We start from the raw sequence: 14668 nt of genomic DNA on the forward strand, positions 1-14668 counted from the left end.
GTGCATTTAAGGTATTATACGAGCACTGAAATAAAACAAGTAAATATCAATAAGAACAAATATTTATTATGCTTTAATATTGCCTAATTACTTAAATATAAATAAATAAGCTGCCAAAAAACTAGTGCAAGGCAGTGCAACCCCTCTAAAAAAGTTTAAAATTAAAGGTGCTTTGTACTTATTACTAAAATAATTTTATATAAAACAACTCATTGTGTATACTTCTATTATGCAAACGATAAAATATAGAACACTTAAATAATTATTTTTTCAATTTCTGTAAACGTATATTGTGTTATTTTTTATTTTATTTCAGAGGTTGAAAAATAGGGACAGGTTTTACTATAGAACGGTAGATTTTTAGATATTATGTTACAAATTATTTCTGTTATAAATAATTAAAAGAGAAAAGTTATTAAAAAAATGATAGAGAACAAATTAATTAAAATAAGATTGGAAACCTGAACTGAGGTAAAAATAAAAAATAACACATTACACATTATTTTAAAAATAAAATGTGAAACCATTCAAGTATAACAATTTAGCACCGCCATTTAAACATCATTATACAATTTAAAATTTTACAAAGTAAATAGTTTTATGTAAAATAAAATATTTAAATTTTTAGGCTCTTTGTACAGTCAACAACGAAAGTGAACTTGAATTTTTTTGCATAAATTGTAATCAGTTAAAAAATGTTTAATTATAAAATCAGGTTAATTATCAAAATGAATATTGCAGAATTTATTTAATTCGATGCTGACTATACTTTGGCTATTATAAAAATTACAAAATCAAAACACAAAAATCATTGGAATTTCAAAATGTAATAATATTATAAGGTTTTATTTAAAGTGGAGACAACCAAAATAACGTCTATTGGTTAAAATATTTCTGAAACTGTTTTTGCGGTCTACACTTTACTAAAAATCAAATCAAATTTTGCATTGCCTCAATATGTATCTTCCAATAGTACCAGGCGAACATAAGCACCCAGGCAGTTCTTAAAAATCTATAAACCTAATATAACTGCAATATTTACACTTCTATATCACAGAGTAAAATACTTCCCGCGCCTTCGAGACACAGGGAATGGCTTACAACTAGCAAAATAAATAAAATATGAGCGATAAATTATTGAATATGAAAATTATTATTTTTTTGACTATAGAATTTTGTCGGATTATATCTATCTGTCTCTTTCTCACTTATATATGTTAGAAAGAGACCATGTTAGATTTAAGTCACAAGCTGCTAATTATTGTAATATTTACTTCGGATTTTCAGTGTCAATGTATTTTGAATTGTATTTCAAAGTTAATAAGATAAAATTTGTACATAAACCACCTAACTAAACGATAAATAATAAAGTCTAAAACTAAAACCCCATACAGTGCAATATTGAATAAGTAGTGTGTAGAGTGTACTTATACAATTATTTTAAATATATCTATTAATGTCAGAGACAATTTTTAGACCTCTATGGTACTTAAAATTTAAATTTTATTGTCTCTGGTGTAAACTAATTCTAAATTTAAAATTGCATTTTGGAAGTAGTTAAAATGAAGCTTAAAATACTGATAGGTGAAATTAAAATACATACTTACAATCTATAGGTGTGTTTTGTACCTACTTTGTATGTGTATATTATAAATTCCCGTTCTGGTCAATAAAACTGAATTATAGTTCCAGTTTTTGAACTGTTAAACGAGATTTATGAGCTAAAACGACCATAAATAGTAAATTATTTGCGCATCAATCGCGTTGGTATAAAAATAAGGGCCCCAGGGCAAAAGAAAAATGAAAAAATGGGGCAACAAGACTTCCAAGAATTTCTAGGAATAAATGAAACATAAATGAGTACATACAAAGGTACTTAATTATCAGCTCATTATCATCAACAGCAAGGCTAAATAAGTTATGTTAACTCAGTAGATAAGTTTATTAAAAATAAAATAGTAAAGTAGTTCATGGTCAGTACATAAAACTTGCAGAATATTATATATGCACTGGGGCCCTTAAAAGTTAGGGGCCCGAATTAAAATAGAATAGGGGCCCTAAGGGCATAAATGCTATGCAATTATTCCTCATGTCGTATTCATAAATCTCGTTTACAGCTAAAATCAACTAACATGTACCATAAAGCTCATTCGTATCCATAGAATTTCTCAACGCCAATTACCATTCAACTTTCAACCTTATTACAATGGAGTAAAGTTCATATTTTCTTATTCTTTTTATGCGCATTCATAAATCATATATTATGACTACATGTGTCTGGACATGACATGTGGACAAATGGCCTTATAAGACATCAAGTTAATCATTTGTATGGAAGACGTGAAAATATAGCTTCATTTTGCTCGATTTCTAAGTAGCTTTTATGCGAATTGCTTGTAGACATAATAATCAAAACCTTGTTTTTATAATATTAAGATATTATGAACAATTATTATCAGTCCTTTACGGTCTTTCAATGCTTTTACCAATAAAGTTTCTAAATAAATTTATGTGTCATAACCTAAAAACCCTCTTAAAACTATTTCGTAATTTCAACTAAATTAGGCCAATTAAACTGAACGAAACCTCAAGAACATCAATCTCAAGACCTTTCTAAACACTGCATTAAAATCTAATTGCTCGAGTCCTTTAAAATTCGTTTCTCAGTCGAATATTCATCCATTTAACATTACTTCGAATGTCCTGGTCCTTCGTGACCGCGACCAAAATTTTTAAACTTTCTAGGAATGTCCAATGCGAATTAAAATCCATATATGTATAGGAAAATGGTCCTTCGAGTCGACTAAATTCCCTAACTTTGTAAAAAAATCGTGTGTATTAGAAGTCTTTACACAGGGAGATAATCCAACAAGCCCACCAAGCTCGAACATTCTATAAAATTTCACTGTCCAATGCGTACTAAAAGTCTGTAAACAAGAAAAAGGTCCTTCGAACCCACCAAATTCTCGAACATTCTAGAAAAATTTCCCGTATATTTCAATGTCCAATACTAAAATTTTGTATACATTCACTCCTAAAAGTCAGTATACATCGACACGGTGGGTATATGTCAAGGTCCCTCCCCCGTGCCATCCCCCTGGGGGGTTGGCGGTCAGACCTGCCAGCTGGGAGCCGTGCGGGTGTTCCCGTTGGTCGTCAGTTCACTGTCGTGCGGCCCGCTCTGGCGCCGGGACGTCTTGCGGAGGTCCGATATGAATGCGTACTGTGGAATATGGAGCAAGTTAAAATCTATACTAATACCACAGTATAAATATATTAGGATTTTATAGACTGTGCTAATACTATAAAGCTGAAGAGTTTGTTTGAACTCGCTAATCTCAGGTACTACTGGTCCGATATGAAAGATTCTTTCGGTGTTAGATAGCCAGTTTATCGAGGAAGGATCGGAGCAATGCGGGTAAAACCGCGGGGCACAGCTAGTAGTCTATACATATAATAAATCTGTAGAAGGGTCAATTCTGTACATTGAAAATATAGAAAAAATAAATAGCAGGGGGTGTTACTGGATCGATACCAAACCCAAGGTTACCTATCTTAATCTCGAATTTTAATATTCCGAATATCATAATCCAGAAAACGTATGGACATTTTTTTATAACCCCGAATTTTAAAATTTCGAAGTTTTGTTTGCCATATAATCGCAACTCCGAATTTCATTTGCCCATTTCTTTATTTGTACGACGTTTTACAATCCAGACGAATGAGTTCCAGACATACGAATTCTAAATGCACAAAATCCAGATGACCGTAATCCATATGCACGAAAGCCAGATTTTTAAAACACAAATTTTTGAAATACAGTTAATTGATATCCAGACAAACAATGTCCAGATTTTTGAAATTCAAATAAACGATATCCAGCAAAACGAAATCCTTCCAGGGGGTCGCAGCACGAACCTAACCTAACCTTCTGAATAGATTTTAACACTTTAACCTTTCTGTAATGGGCAAGTAAAACAATAGCGAGTCGGTTCTGGCACTCGCCGGCCGCTGCCGCGGCACGCTCGCTTCGCTCGCTCGGCTCGTGCATGGGGGGTCACAGTTCAAACCTAACCTAACCTACTGAGTCGGATTTGACACTTAAACCTTTCTGTAATAGGCAAGTAAAACAATAGCGAGTCGGTTCTGGCACTCGCCGGCCGCTACCGCGGCACGCTCGCTTCGCTCGCTCGCCTCGTGCATGGGGGGTCACAGTTCAAACCTAACCTAACCTACTGAGTCGGATTTGACACTTAAACCTTTCTGTAATAGGCAAGTAAAACAATAGCGAGTCATTTCTAGCGTGGGGGTCGTAGTTCAAACCTAACCTACTGAATCGACTTTGATACTAAAACTGGTCTGTAATGGACAAGTAAAACAATATATTTACTAACTGACAATGATTATTTTCAGTCGATAGTAAAGGTATAATCACGATTGTATGGAAATCAAATAAAAAGATTATGAAAATCTGGCAATAGTTTATCTGTTATACGATTATATGGGAACCAAATAAAAAGATTATGAAAATTTGGCAATAGTTTATTTGGAAAATGGTACGATGGGAAACAAAAAAAAGTATTCTGAGAATCTGGTATAATAAGATCTGTATTATGAGAATACGGGAAACAAAAAAATACTTTTTAAAAATCTGGTTTTGGTGCATCTGGAAATTGATTCATCTGGGAAATTAAAAAAGGAATTTTAATAATTTGTCATTCATTACATCTGTCTTTTAAAAGTTCTAACAACCGTTTTCGGGGTTTTAAGATTCGGGAAATAGAAATTCGAGTTTTTAATAGGTTACCCAAACCCAAATATGTGATTAAAAAATTTTTTGTCTGTCTGTATGTGAAATCACGTGAAAACTAACGGTTCGATTTCGATGAAACTTGCTATAATTATACCTTATTATGCTGGGCGTAAAATAGGATACTTTTTATTCTGGAAAAATACGTAGAAAAAAATTAATCTTAATTTTTCAGTTTTATCCATAGACGTTGTTCTGTAGAACCGCGAACACACGTTGCGTATTATTATAGGCCTAGCCGTATTTGGGTCCAATAGATATTTATAAGATGTCATTGTCAGAGTTTCTCAAAATGGAGACCATCCACGCGAAGACCGACATCCGCGCGGACGGAGTCGCGGGCGGAAGCTAGTTGATAATATAACTGTTATTATTTTATTGTACTCGTGCATTAAAGCCAAATTCAGGTATTCAACTAGATAGTTCACATAATATAAAAGTATTCGTCCTAAAGTGGACCCATTTATCATTGAAAATTCATCGAATTCTGAACAGCGAAAAAAGACACACATTGATTAGTCAAGCGCAAGTATTTTAGATAAGTACATGAATATGAGTTTTATCTACTAATTAAGTTTCTAAATATGAATGGAGGAATGGAATACATGGAGAAAGAATAAATAAGTTTACACGTCATAATGATTTCAATCTATCTTTTCTAACAATTTGACAACCGATACATGGTAAGGTACTAGGGCACCATAACCACAAGGAGATAGTTACCACAACGATAGCCGCGAGCGTTCCAATCGTGAAGCCAGCGAGCACGTCGCTCCAGTGGTGCTTGTAGTCGGAGACGCGCGTCATCACCGTGTACCAGGCCATCATGACCAGCACGAACTGTATCAAGTGGCGGAGCAGTTTCGAGCCGCGCCAGAGGAAACGCTTCTGTAGGTACAGCTGGAATAGAGTTGGTTTTTGTGTGAATTGACGTGTAAAGTTCTACCGTATTTACGAAGCATGTAAGTAATACAAAACAAATAATTTTTGTGTGCCTTACGTATTGGTATGATGTTATTCAAATTTATCTATGGTATCTACGTGATGGGCAATACTGATCACAGAAGCATTTTTGCAGATGATGAGATTTAACAGACTATTGGAATAACTAAGAAAAAATTACCTACTTTGCGTATAACATTAGAAAAAACCTAGTGAATAAACCAATTAATCACTACATAGTATAAAACAAAGTCGCTTTCTCTGTCCCTATGTCCCTATGTACGCTTAAATCTTTAAAACTACGCAACGGATTTTGATGCGGTTTTAGTATATATAATTTATTATGTTTTAGACAAAGCGGGCGAAGCCGCGGGCGGTAAGCTAGTTCTCAATAAAAAGAGTTAACTGTACTTGTCATGAAAAAGAAACAATTGAAAATAAGGAGAAGAGACATCAGGAATTAATGAACCCACCCTTTAATATCAGATTTTAATATCATGAGCACTTACAGCGAAATAAATCATAGTATACGCAGAGAAGGAAGAGTGTCCACTCGGGAACGACAGCCGCATCTCCTTCAAGAGCTTCGTGTCGTCACCCAGACAGGTGAACTTCTCAATGTAGCGCCACTTGTTCTCTGGTAACGAGCAGTCTATGTCTGGCTTGCACACCTGCAGACAAGGAAAGATTACGTTAAAATCAAGAAAACAGATATAACAAAAAACGCTCTACTATTAGCTATATAAAATACAATTTATATTGGAAATGTCAGCAAGTAATACGATGTGATTTTCTTTATAACTATTACAAAGTTTAAGAATTTCAATCAAACGAGAAAACAGATAAAAATCAGCACTAAAAATTATCATCATCACATTTCCATTTTTATGCTACTAAATTTTAATATTACAATAAACATTGTGGTCGAGATTGTCTTATAGTAAACGAGAAAGACAACAAAAGAAAAGCATAACCAATAACGTACTACATGTACATTGCCGAATTAGGTCTGTTGTATCACTGTTTACAATAAATCCTTTGAGAATACAAATAAACAAACCTCTACACGATACTTTGAATAATAATACATATTCTAAATCTCTAGCCATCGAAGTTATTTAATATGCGTCAGTAATTCAACGCTGACGTGACGGTAAGTAATGGTAACTGTAATCCACGGAGACGTTGGTAAATTCTTAATGTAAGTTACCGTCTTTGATTAATTGCCTGTATCAAGAAACGATAAATCACTATTGCTGCACAACTGATGAAAAGAGCAGCTCACAAAAAAGGTTCAACGCACCTGCATCAATCAAATAATCTGCAGTAGTTAAAAAAAAAGAAAAGCGCATGTGCCGTGCATACGTGTCAGAAGTGAACCTTCTTTGGCAAATTTCAAAGATACCAAATCGTCGCCTTACTCCATGACGTGACGGTATTGCCATGACGCGAACTTGAAATTACTCTCAACGCGCCTAAAGAAGTTTCTTTTCAAAAACTAATAAACACGTTTTAATGTTTGAATTAAATCTGTCCGTTTAAAATCAAAATCTAGTCCTAAGGAGTCGGTTATATACAAACATACAAGTGAAGCTAATATAAGCGTGTCAAAAAAATAAATTTCCCTGCCATACGAGTTTCAGCAGCATACCAAATTACCTTGCATATTAAAAAATTGTCACCTCTTTACCTCGTGCATATATTTCGCATAATGTTAGCAAGTTTGCAAGTTCCAATTATGTATTTACTATAACCGTAAATTGGCGGTCGATTAATATTTTTAGGGTTCCGTACCCAAAATTGAAAAACGGTACCCGGGACTGAGAATGATATATATATATCTGTCCGTGATACTAACTATTTAACTTTGAAATTGTCAGATTTTTGTTATTTTGTACCTATAACAGATTGTCAGATATATAAAATAACAAAAATTTAAGAGTAGCAACGATTTGCACGGTCATAAATTAAATGATCATTTTTGCAGTTGTTCTTTAGCTTGTACGGTTTAGCTTATTCGTACGGAACCCATAGAGCCGTCAGCCGACTCGCACTTGACCGATTTCTCATCTCGTTTGAGTGATGGCTCCATAGCCCGCGGCAGCTTCGCAATGCAATTTGTTCAACAATGCTATCTTGAGAACGTGATGTTTATATCTTTTTGTTGTGTACGGTAATTCAAGGGGAATCGCGGCGTACTAGAAATAACATAATTATCTGTTTTAAATAATTATTACCTTAAACATCTACTAAAAAGATAAAAACCATAAATCGTATGAAAACCGATTTAATATGTTACAATACTTTTAATTAAGTGAGATAAAACCTACTGAAAAACAGAGTTAACTATTTCTCACGATTTAGGATTTATTACATATCAATCCAAATACCAGAATTACTTTTAAACTATCGGAAAATATACAAATAAAATTAACTAACGCGGTACAAGATAAACTAGCTGGATACTAAACAATAACATAGAAAATTAAGATGATAAACTTAGAAATCTAAATAATTGTTATTTAGTTTTCTATGATGATAAAGTACCTAAGAATATTTTAATATTCAAATTGTCAACATCATCTTACAAGTGATTCTAATCTAAACATTATCACAAACGCTATCAGATCATCGTCCACCGTAAGCCATAAAATAATATTCAATATTTGTACTGTAAAATTATTACGAAAAAGAAACAAGCACACACCGTACCTTGAATACAGAGTGGTATATTATACCGCTTGTTAATATTAATAAGGGACTCTGTGCAGCACCGTATTATTATCATATTTCTTATTTTTTACCCCGATATGGCCACGTCAATCATCCAATCATGCGGTGGCGCCCTTTAAACAAGCGAATTTTTCCTTTTTCGCTGCGAAATTGCCAGTTCTCAACTATTACTCATGTTGTAAATTAAATATTGCATCTTTTCGCTTACACTGTTAAATTTTTAACGAAAATATCGTGTTGGTAAATGGTGGAAAGTTGACTGACTTGATTGTATAAACGCTTATTCCAGCGATTTGATTGCGAAAGTTTTTCAGTATGTCTTTATCGCTCAAAAAAATAGAAACTACTGAACCAAAATTATTAAAATTTGGCATATAAATAGCTAAACACATGAAGCACATTATGGCCATATGGGACTAGAAATACTAGTAACTATAATATATACTACTTCTTTTCTTAACACCCAGGTATCGAAGCCACATACTAAAGTAACTTTTCCACGATACACCTTTACTCATTACTGTCAAACATACTTATAATAAGTACTAACATTGCCAAGAACTTACAATAATATGAATAAAAAATATCCTCAGTGTATCCTTTGCAAAATGTATTTAGACATAAGTCTATAATGTATTCAAGAAATCGTGAATACGTAGATTTTATCTGCTTTATTTACATTTACCGCGAATACGAATTGCATTATTGACATGTTAAACGTATTGAAAATATTTCTTTTAAACTAAACCTTATTCTTTGGTATTAACTGTTACGGGGAATATTTTAATTAAATATGTAGTTGCTAATTTATCCCATAAAGTACGTTTTAAGATTATTCTAAGTAATTGCTAGAATAAGATAAGCAAAACCTAATGCGTACTAATGTACTATTAATTGATCGTAAATAGAGGTAAATTGCAGTTAAACTCTAACATTACTATGAGAATAATTTGGGACATGAAACTTTTATTTATAGTAGTATAGTTTCCCATCGACTATAAAACATAAAGCTTTTAAAATATATATTTAATAATATTGTTACTTAAATTATTACATAAGCACATTGTATTTTTTCTTTTTTTTATATAGGTAATTGAGAAATAAATGAAGAAAATGTAAGGATTTGTTAACGTTATGACTAGACAAATGAGCAGACGCATTGCCTGGTGGTAGGTAACTGCTAAGCTAAAGGAGAACAAGGGGAATACAAACGGAATCAAATAAAAAAGCCTTTAACGTTAACCGAATCAATTTATAGAAGTATTACTTATAAGTTTCAATAAATACACAAAATTTTTGGAACCCTAATAAGCTCATAAATAATTGAAAATAAAGTCATTTGTTATTCAGCCACACGATTATTGGTCGACGTTCACGACTTAATATCACTGTTGGACTGCTTTCGACACAATTCACAACATCAATTATACGTGCAACCAACTTACACTCTTAGACCATGGATATAAAAACCATTATTCCGTACACTAATATCGATGAAGATCATGTAAAGAGTCACGATGCGCTTGTTTTGGAAGGTGCGATTTCATATTCGATTATTGACACAGTGGTTGACTATACAACAGCTTTTTCAAACAATACATATAAACGATTTTTGTCATTAATAGCAGCAAAGCAAAATGCAACTGAAGCAAAGAAAAACAAATGAAAGTTTAGATAGGTCACATAGATTGAGATTCTGACAGCAGTTTCAATTAAAAAACTACAACAATGAAGTAACTGAACATGTTCAAGATGACTTAACATAGCTAAGAACAATCGCAAAAAACTTTTGATTTATATAAGCTTAAATAAATTTAATTAAAAGTTCAAATCGATAATTTTCACAAAATTTTCACTCTTCAAGGATTACAATTTTTCTATCCTTTTGACTTTATATAATTTTTAAATTTGAACCAACACACATTTTTAATAGTGCATAAATAAACCGCTTTCCAGGAAGAGCATTTCATTGCAATCGCGAACGTGTGCGAAACAAATTATTTGATATGCTATCAGGGTTTATAGCCGCTATAGCTGAACTAATTATAATACACATTGATGGTAGACCGATAGCAGTTGTTTGTTAATAAACTAATAAGGGAAGTATCAATCTATACTAATATTATAAAGCTGAAGAGTTTGTTTGTTTGTTTGAACGCGCTAATCTTAGGAACTACTGGTTCGATTTGAAAAATTCTTTCGGTGTTAGATAGTCCATTTATCGAGGAAGGCTATAAGGATATATATCATCACGCTATGACCAACAGGAGTGGAGCACTGCGGGTAAAACCGCAGGGCACAGCTAGTGTAAGTATAAACGTTTATTTATCAGATATTGGTGAGAAGTAACGTGTTCATCTGTCTGGAAGAATTTTCAAAATTGAGTAATTAAGATCGTTTTGATACTTGCAAAAATTAATACATATTCATAATGATATAAATTTGAAAGTTTGTTTGTCGATACGTATAACAGTAAAATTGTTGTCCCGATTTAAAAACTTCATGAAGACTGCATTTTGTTTGTTAGAAGATTCATGGGTATTCTATAAACACTCTAAAAAATATCTATAATATTTACTGTAAAGAGCCTCACAAAAATAATGAATAAGAAACAATCCTATTCGAAGTATATAAGATTCACGCTCATTAATAAATAGTAAAATAGTAATAACACAGTAATAAATCTTGAAGCAATAAAGCTTGGTATACACAATCGTGACACGCGGAACTCATTTGTGGTCACAGGCAGGCAACTGTGAAAATGTGGTCGTTTCGTGCTCCAGCCACACGATCCTGAGACTTGCGCAAACTGTAGGAAAAGTTGTTAGCTTAACATGGGGACCAACTTTTAAGCAGTTTCAAAAATATGCATTGCTGAAACAGTTTAATCCTTTGGAGCAGAAAAATGTAATTTTTCAAGAAATTTTGTTATGAAAAGTAGAAGAGACGTTTCGAAATTACAGAACTACCGTAATCGGGGAAATATTGAGATAATCCAGCATTTATAGATGATTTCCTAGATAAATAAGCAATTTAATCAGCTAAACCAAATTTTAACTTATTTTCTAAAGTGACAAATAAACGCTATTGAAATACCAACATTCATGCTTGAACCCAAGCATATGTAGCGTGTAGACACAACATTAACAAAGCTAGAGTTATTACGGGCATGTCATTTTGTTAGCCATTCTAGCTTGAAGTTGTGATATTAGTCGGCGCTTTATTCGTAATGAGCCACACTGTTGGGCGAGGGAAATTGTTTGCAATTATTGTTAAATGTTTCTGAAGTACCTTCGAGATAATACGACTTGCGTGCAGAATACGTAATACAAAATGGGTATTATCGAGATTTTTATTTAAATAATTCATTGTCTTTTTGGAATTTTTTATTCATGTAGGTATACCTATAATTGTAAGATCTTTAATTCTCACATGGTTTTTTTTATGTTCCACTAAACACTATGAAGTTATTTTTGTTAATGTAGCAGATTTTTTACACTTCAGAAATTATTTTTAAGTTTTGCTATCTTTAAATAACTAGAGTAATAAGTAGGCCTTTCAAAAATGTAGCGCTCATAAAAAAGCTCATTTAAAACAGACAGGCGTCAGCTAGATAAATGCTAAGTTCATTTCTAAAACCAGTATAATTTATTTTAGCAACACATTCACAAGTCAGAGCCTGAGGGAGCGCGGCGTCTTTGTCAAGCAGGTTTTATATTACTTACTTTAATAACTATATGAAATGAATGCAATAAACATCTCTATCGTACAAAACTAATAAGTAATAAATTATCAGCTGTTTGATGTTAGTCGTTAGATATCAAAAAACGGAATATAAATGGCGTGAAATTCTAAACATTGCATTGGTTCGATTATAATTTATCGGTTCGCGGTCTGACAATCTAATTAGGCAAAATAAATTTAACGGGATATATTATATTTATGATGTACGATATTTGTATATCGGAAACTGTTTACTTTGATATAGAGTAAATATTTATTTTCAAATACATTTCAAAATTTCATTATTTGCTCATATTTGGGAGAGATTGTCTGATAGTAATAAGGTAGCATTTTGTTGATGTAAATCCTTGTTTGTTTATACTTTTGTAGCGTGCATTTATAAAGCAGTGAATACCTACATAAATAAAAAAAATAATTCATTCAAATTTATAACTAATCACTTTAAAACCGGAAAATCACTTCAAAGTTCAAACAATAGCATCATAAATACGATATATGAATCAATGAATGAATCTCAATGGTGTTATATCTAATCACTACCATTCATGGTGTACCTACACACCGGATTTGTAACCGACGATAAGTCCGCGGACAAATCTGCGTGTGAATGTACAATACAACGCGAGCGCAATATGTGAACGATGAGGGATTTGTCGATGGGTACGATTCGGGCCAATTATCCAAAGGTTGCCTGGCAGAGATCGCTTGAAAGCGATAAGGCCGCCTATTTAACATGTTGTATCTTATATGTTTTTCTCTTTTCTTTTTCTTTTCTTCTGTATGTGTGTGTTATATAAAGAATTTTGGTATTGTATTGTATTCAGAGTTCGGCTCGCTGACGCAAGTGTACTACAGAACAGGTGAATGATTGACCGATTGAAGTATTGAATGAACGATCGTCTCGCTAATATAGATAATCAACTAGTAATATATGTCACACGATGGCTGGCTACGTGACCGCATTCAGATGGTATCGATAAACTCGGGTTGCTAACGCGATTGAGTTTAATCTGTTTTCGATTTCTCTTTTTTTCTTTCACTTTCAGTTATTAGACGCATGAAATAATACTATTTTTCATATTTTATTTCAAAAATATAGAACTGGAAGGAAAAAATCTTTAATAATTATTGAAGTGAAAACTTCTTTAGCGGCGTTGGGTATAAAATCTTAAACTCGCGTCAGGACACGTGGCCTGATCGAAAAAGCGTAAGACGGATGGATATCAAACATGCTCAACGTTAATAATCAAGTTTTCACTTCTGCCGGCACTCCCGGAGTGCAACCCGTCTTTTTTTGTTAGATTAAAAGGATTGCAATTGCTTATTAGCTATATCTTAAAATTCCATAAAGTAAAGCCTAATCATAAGCCTTAAAGTTTATTTAATTACTACATTGCACTTGTACAGCTATCTACTTATAGTATAAAACTATTTCACGGAAAGTTTCAAACTTAGCATGCGCATAAATATACCCAGAATAACATAAGTATAATCAAGAACACATGACTGTATATAACCAGTACGATACATAGGTAGAATAAACTTAGTTCTCGTGTAAGAAAACATTTTGCAGTCTTTATTTTCATTGCATATTGCGTCAATTAACACCTGCCAAAGTAATGTTAAATTAAGGTCAGACAGCAGACTAAGAGCTATTACGCACTGTCGACCAGTCGCTGGCGACTCAGTCGCCGGCGACTCTGACTTACTATAGTTTAAATAGGGGCTTGCGCACTTAGTCGTCAGTCGTCCAGGAGTAAGTCCAGTCGCCGGCGACTGAGTCGCCGGCGACTGGTCGACAGTGCGTAATAGCTCTAAAAGGTATTTGGAATATAATTTCATAACTCTGCAACGTGTTCAAATTGAAAACAAACAAAATTTGCTTAGTTTGATATCGATATCGATCACCTTTCAACGAGTTGCAATTAATTCGAAACCTTATTTGGTATTACGAAATTGTAGTCGTATACATATATACCTACATTTTAAATGTTATAATTTGAAAGTTTAGACTATTTGATTTGCTCAATACAGAAGGAAATAGTATGGAAGTGGTAGAGAAAAAGAGAAGGTTCTTCTGTATGTTCGTATGTCTGTTACGTTGTTTATTACCCCATAAGTACTATCAAATATCCACCAATGATATGGGGATTGAGGGATAATATTAGTTAGGTATATTTAGAAATACATTAATGACATAGAATGGTTAAAATTAAATACATGCCTTTCGTATGAATAAATAATTTAGTATGTAAACATAAAATGTAATTTAATAATATCACGATTCACGATATAGTATCATCAGTTACAGTTATTTTTCTTTTTCATTAAACTGAATCCTTGTAGTCAATTAGTTTCCTACGCATATTTATAAACTAATTACTATTTTCTACAGTAAATACAATAATATTTATATAATCTTGAACTGTTTTACTTTAA

At 32.8% G+C, this 14668-nt stretch overlaps 1 protein-coding gene across 1 annotated transcript in view; it reads right to left on the reverse strand.

Annotated features, from left to right (window-relative positions):
• Positions 1-44: 44 nt before the first annotated feature.
• The window catches only part of LOC149481865 (putative phosphatidate phosphatase), a 93629-nt gene continuing 79005 nt past the window's right edge, over positions 45-14668 (reverse strand). The window contains exons 4-6 of the mRNA XM_089705080.1: positions 6262-6423; positions 5534-5710; positions 45-3223 (exon numbers count right to left, since the gene is read on the reverse strand). Of these exons, the coding sequence (XP_089561206.1) occupies positions 3113-3223; positions 5534-5710; positions 6262-6423 (450 nt within the window). The 3' untranslated portion in view covers positions 45-3112. The remainder of the gene's footprint in view (positions 3224-5533; positions 5711-6261; positions 6424-14668) is intronic.

The sequence above is a fragment of the Colias philodice genome, chromosome 16, assembly GCF_061535455.1.
Source record: "Colias philodice isolate Cphi_HAF_F1 chromosome 16, ilColPhil1 Martin Lab GWU primary, whole genome shotgun sequence".
NCBI classification, from domain to species: Eukaryota; Metazoa; Arthropoda; class Insecta; order Lepidoptera; family Pieridae; genus Colias; species Colias philodice.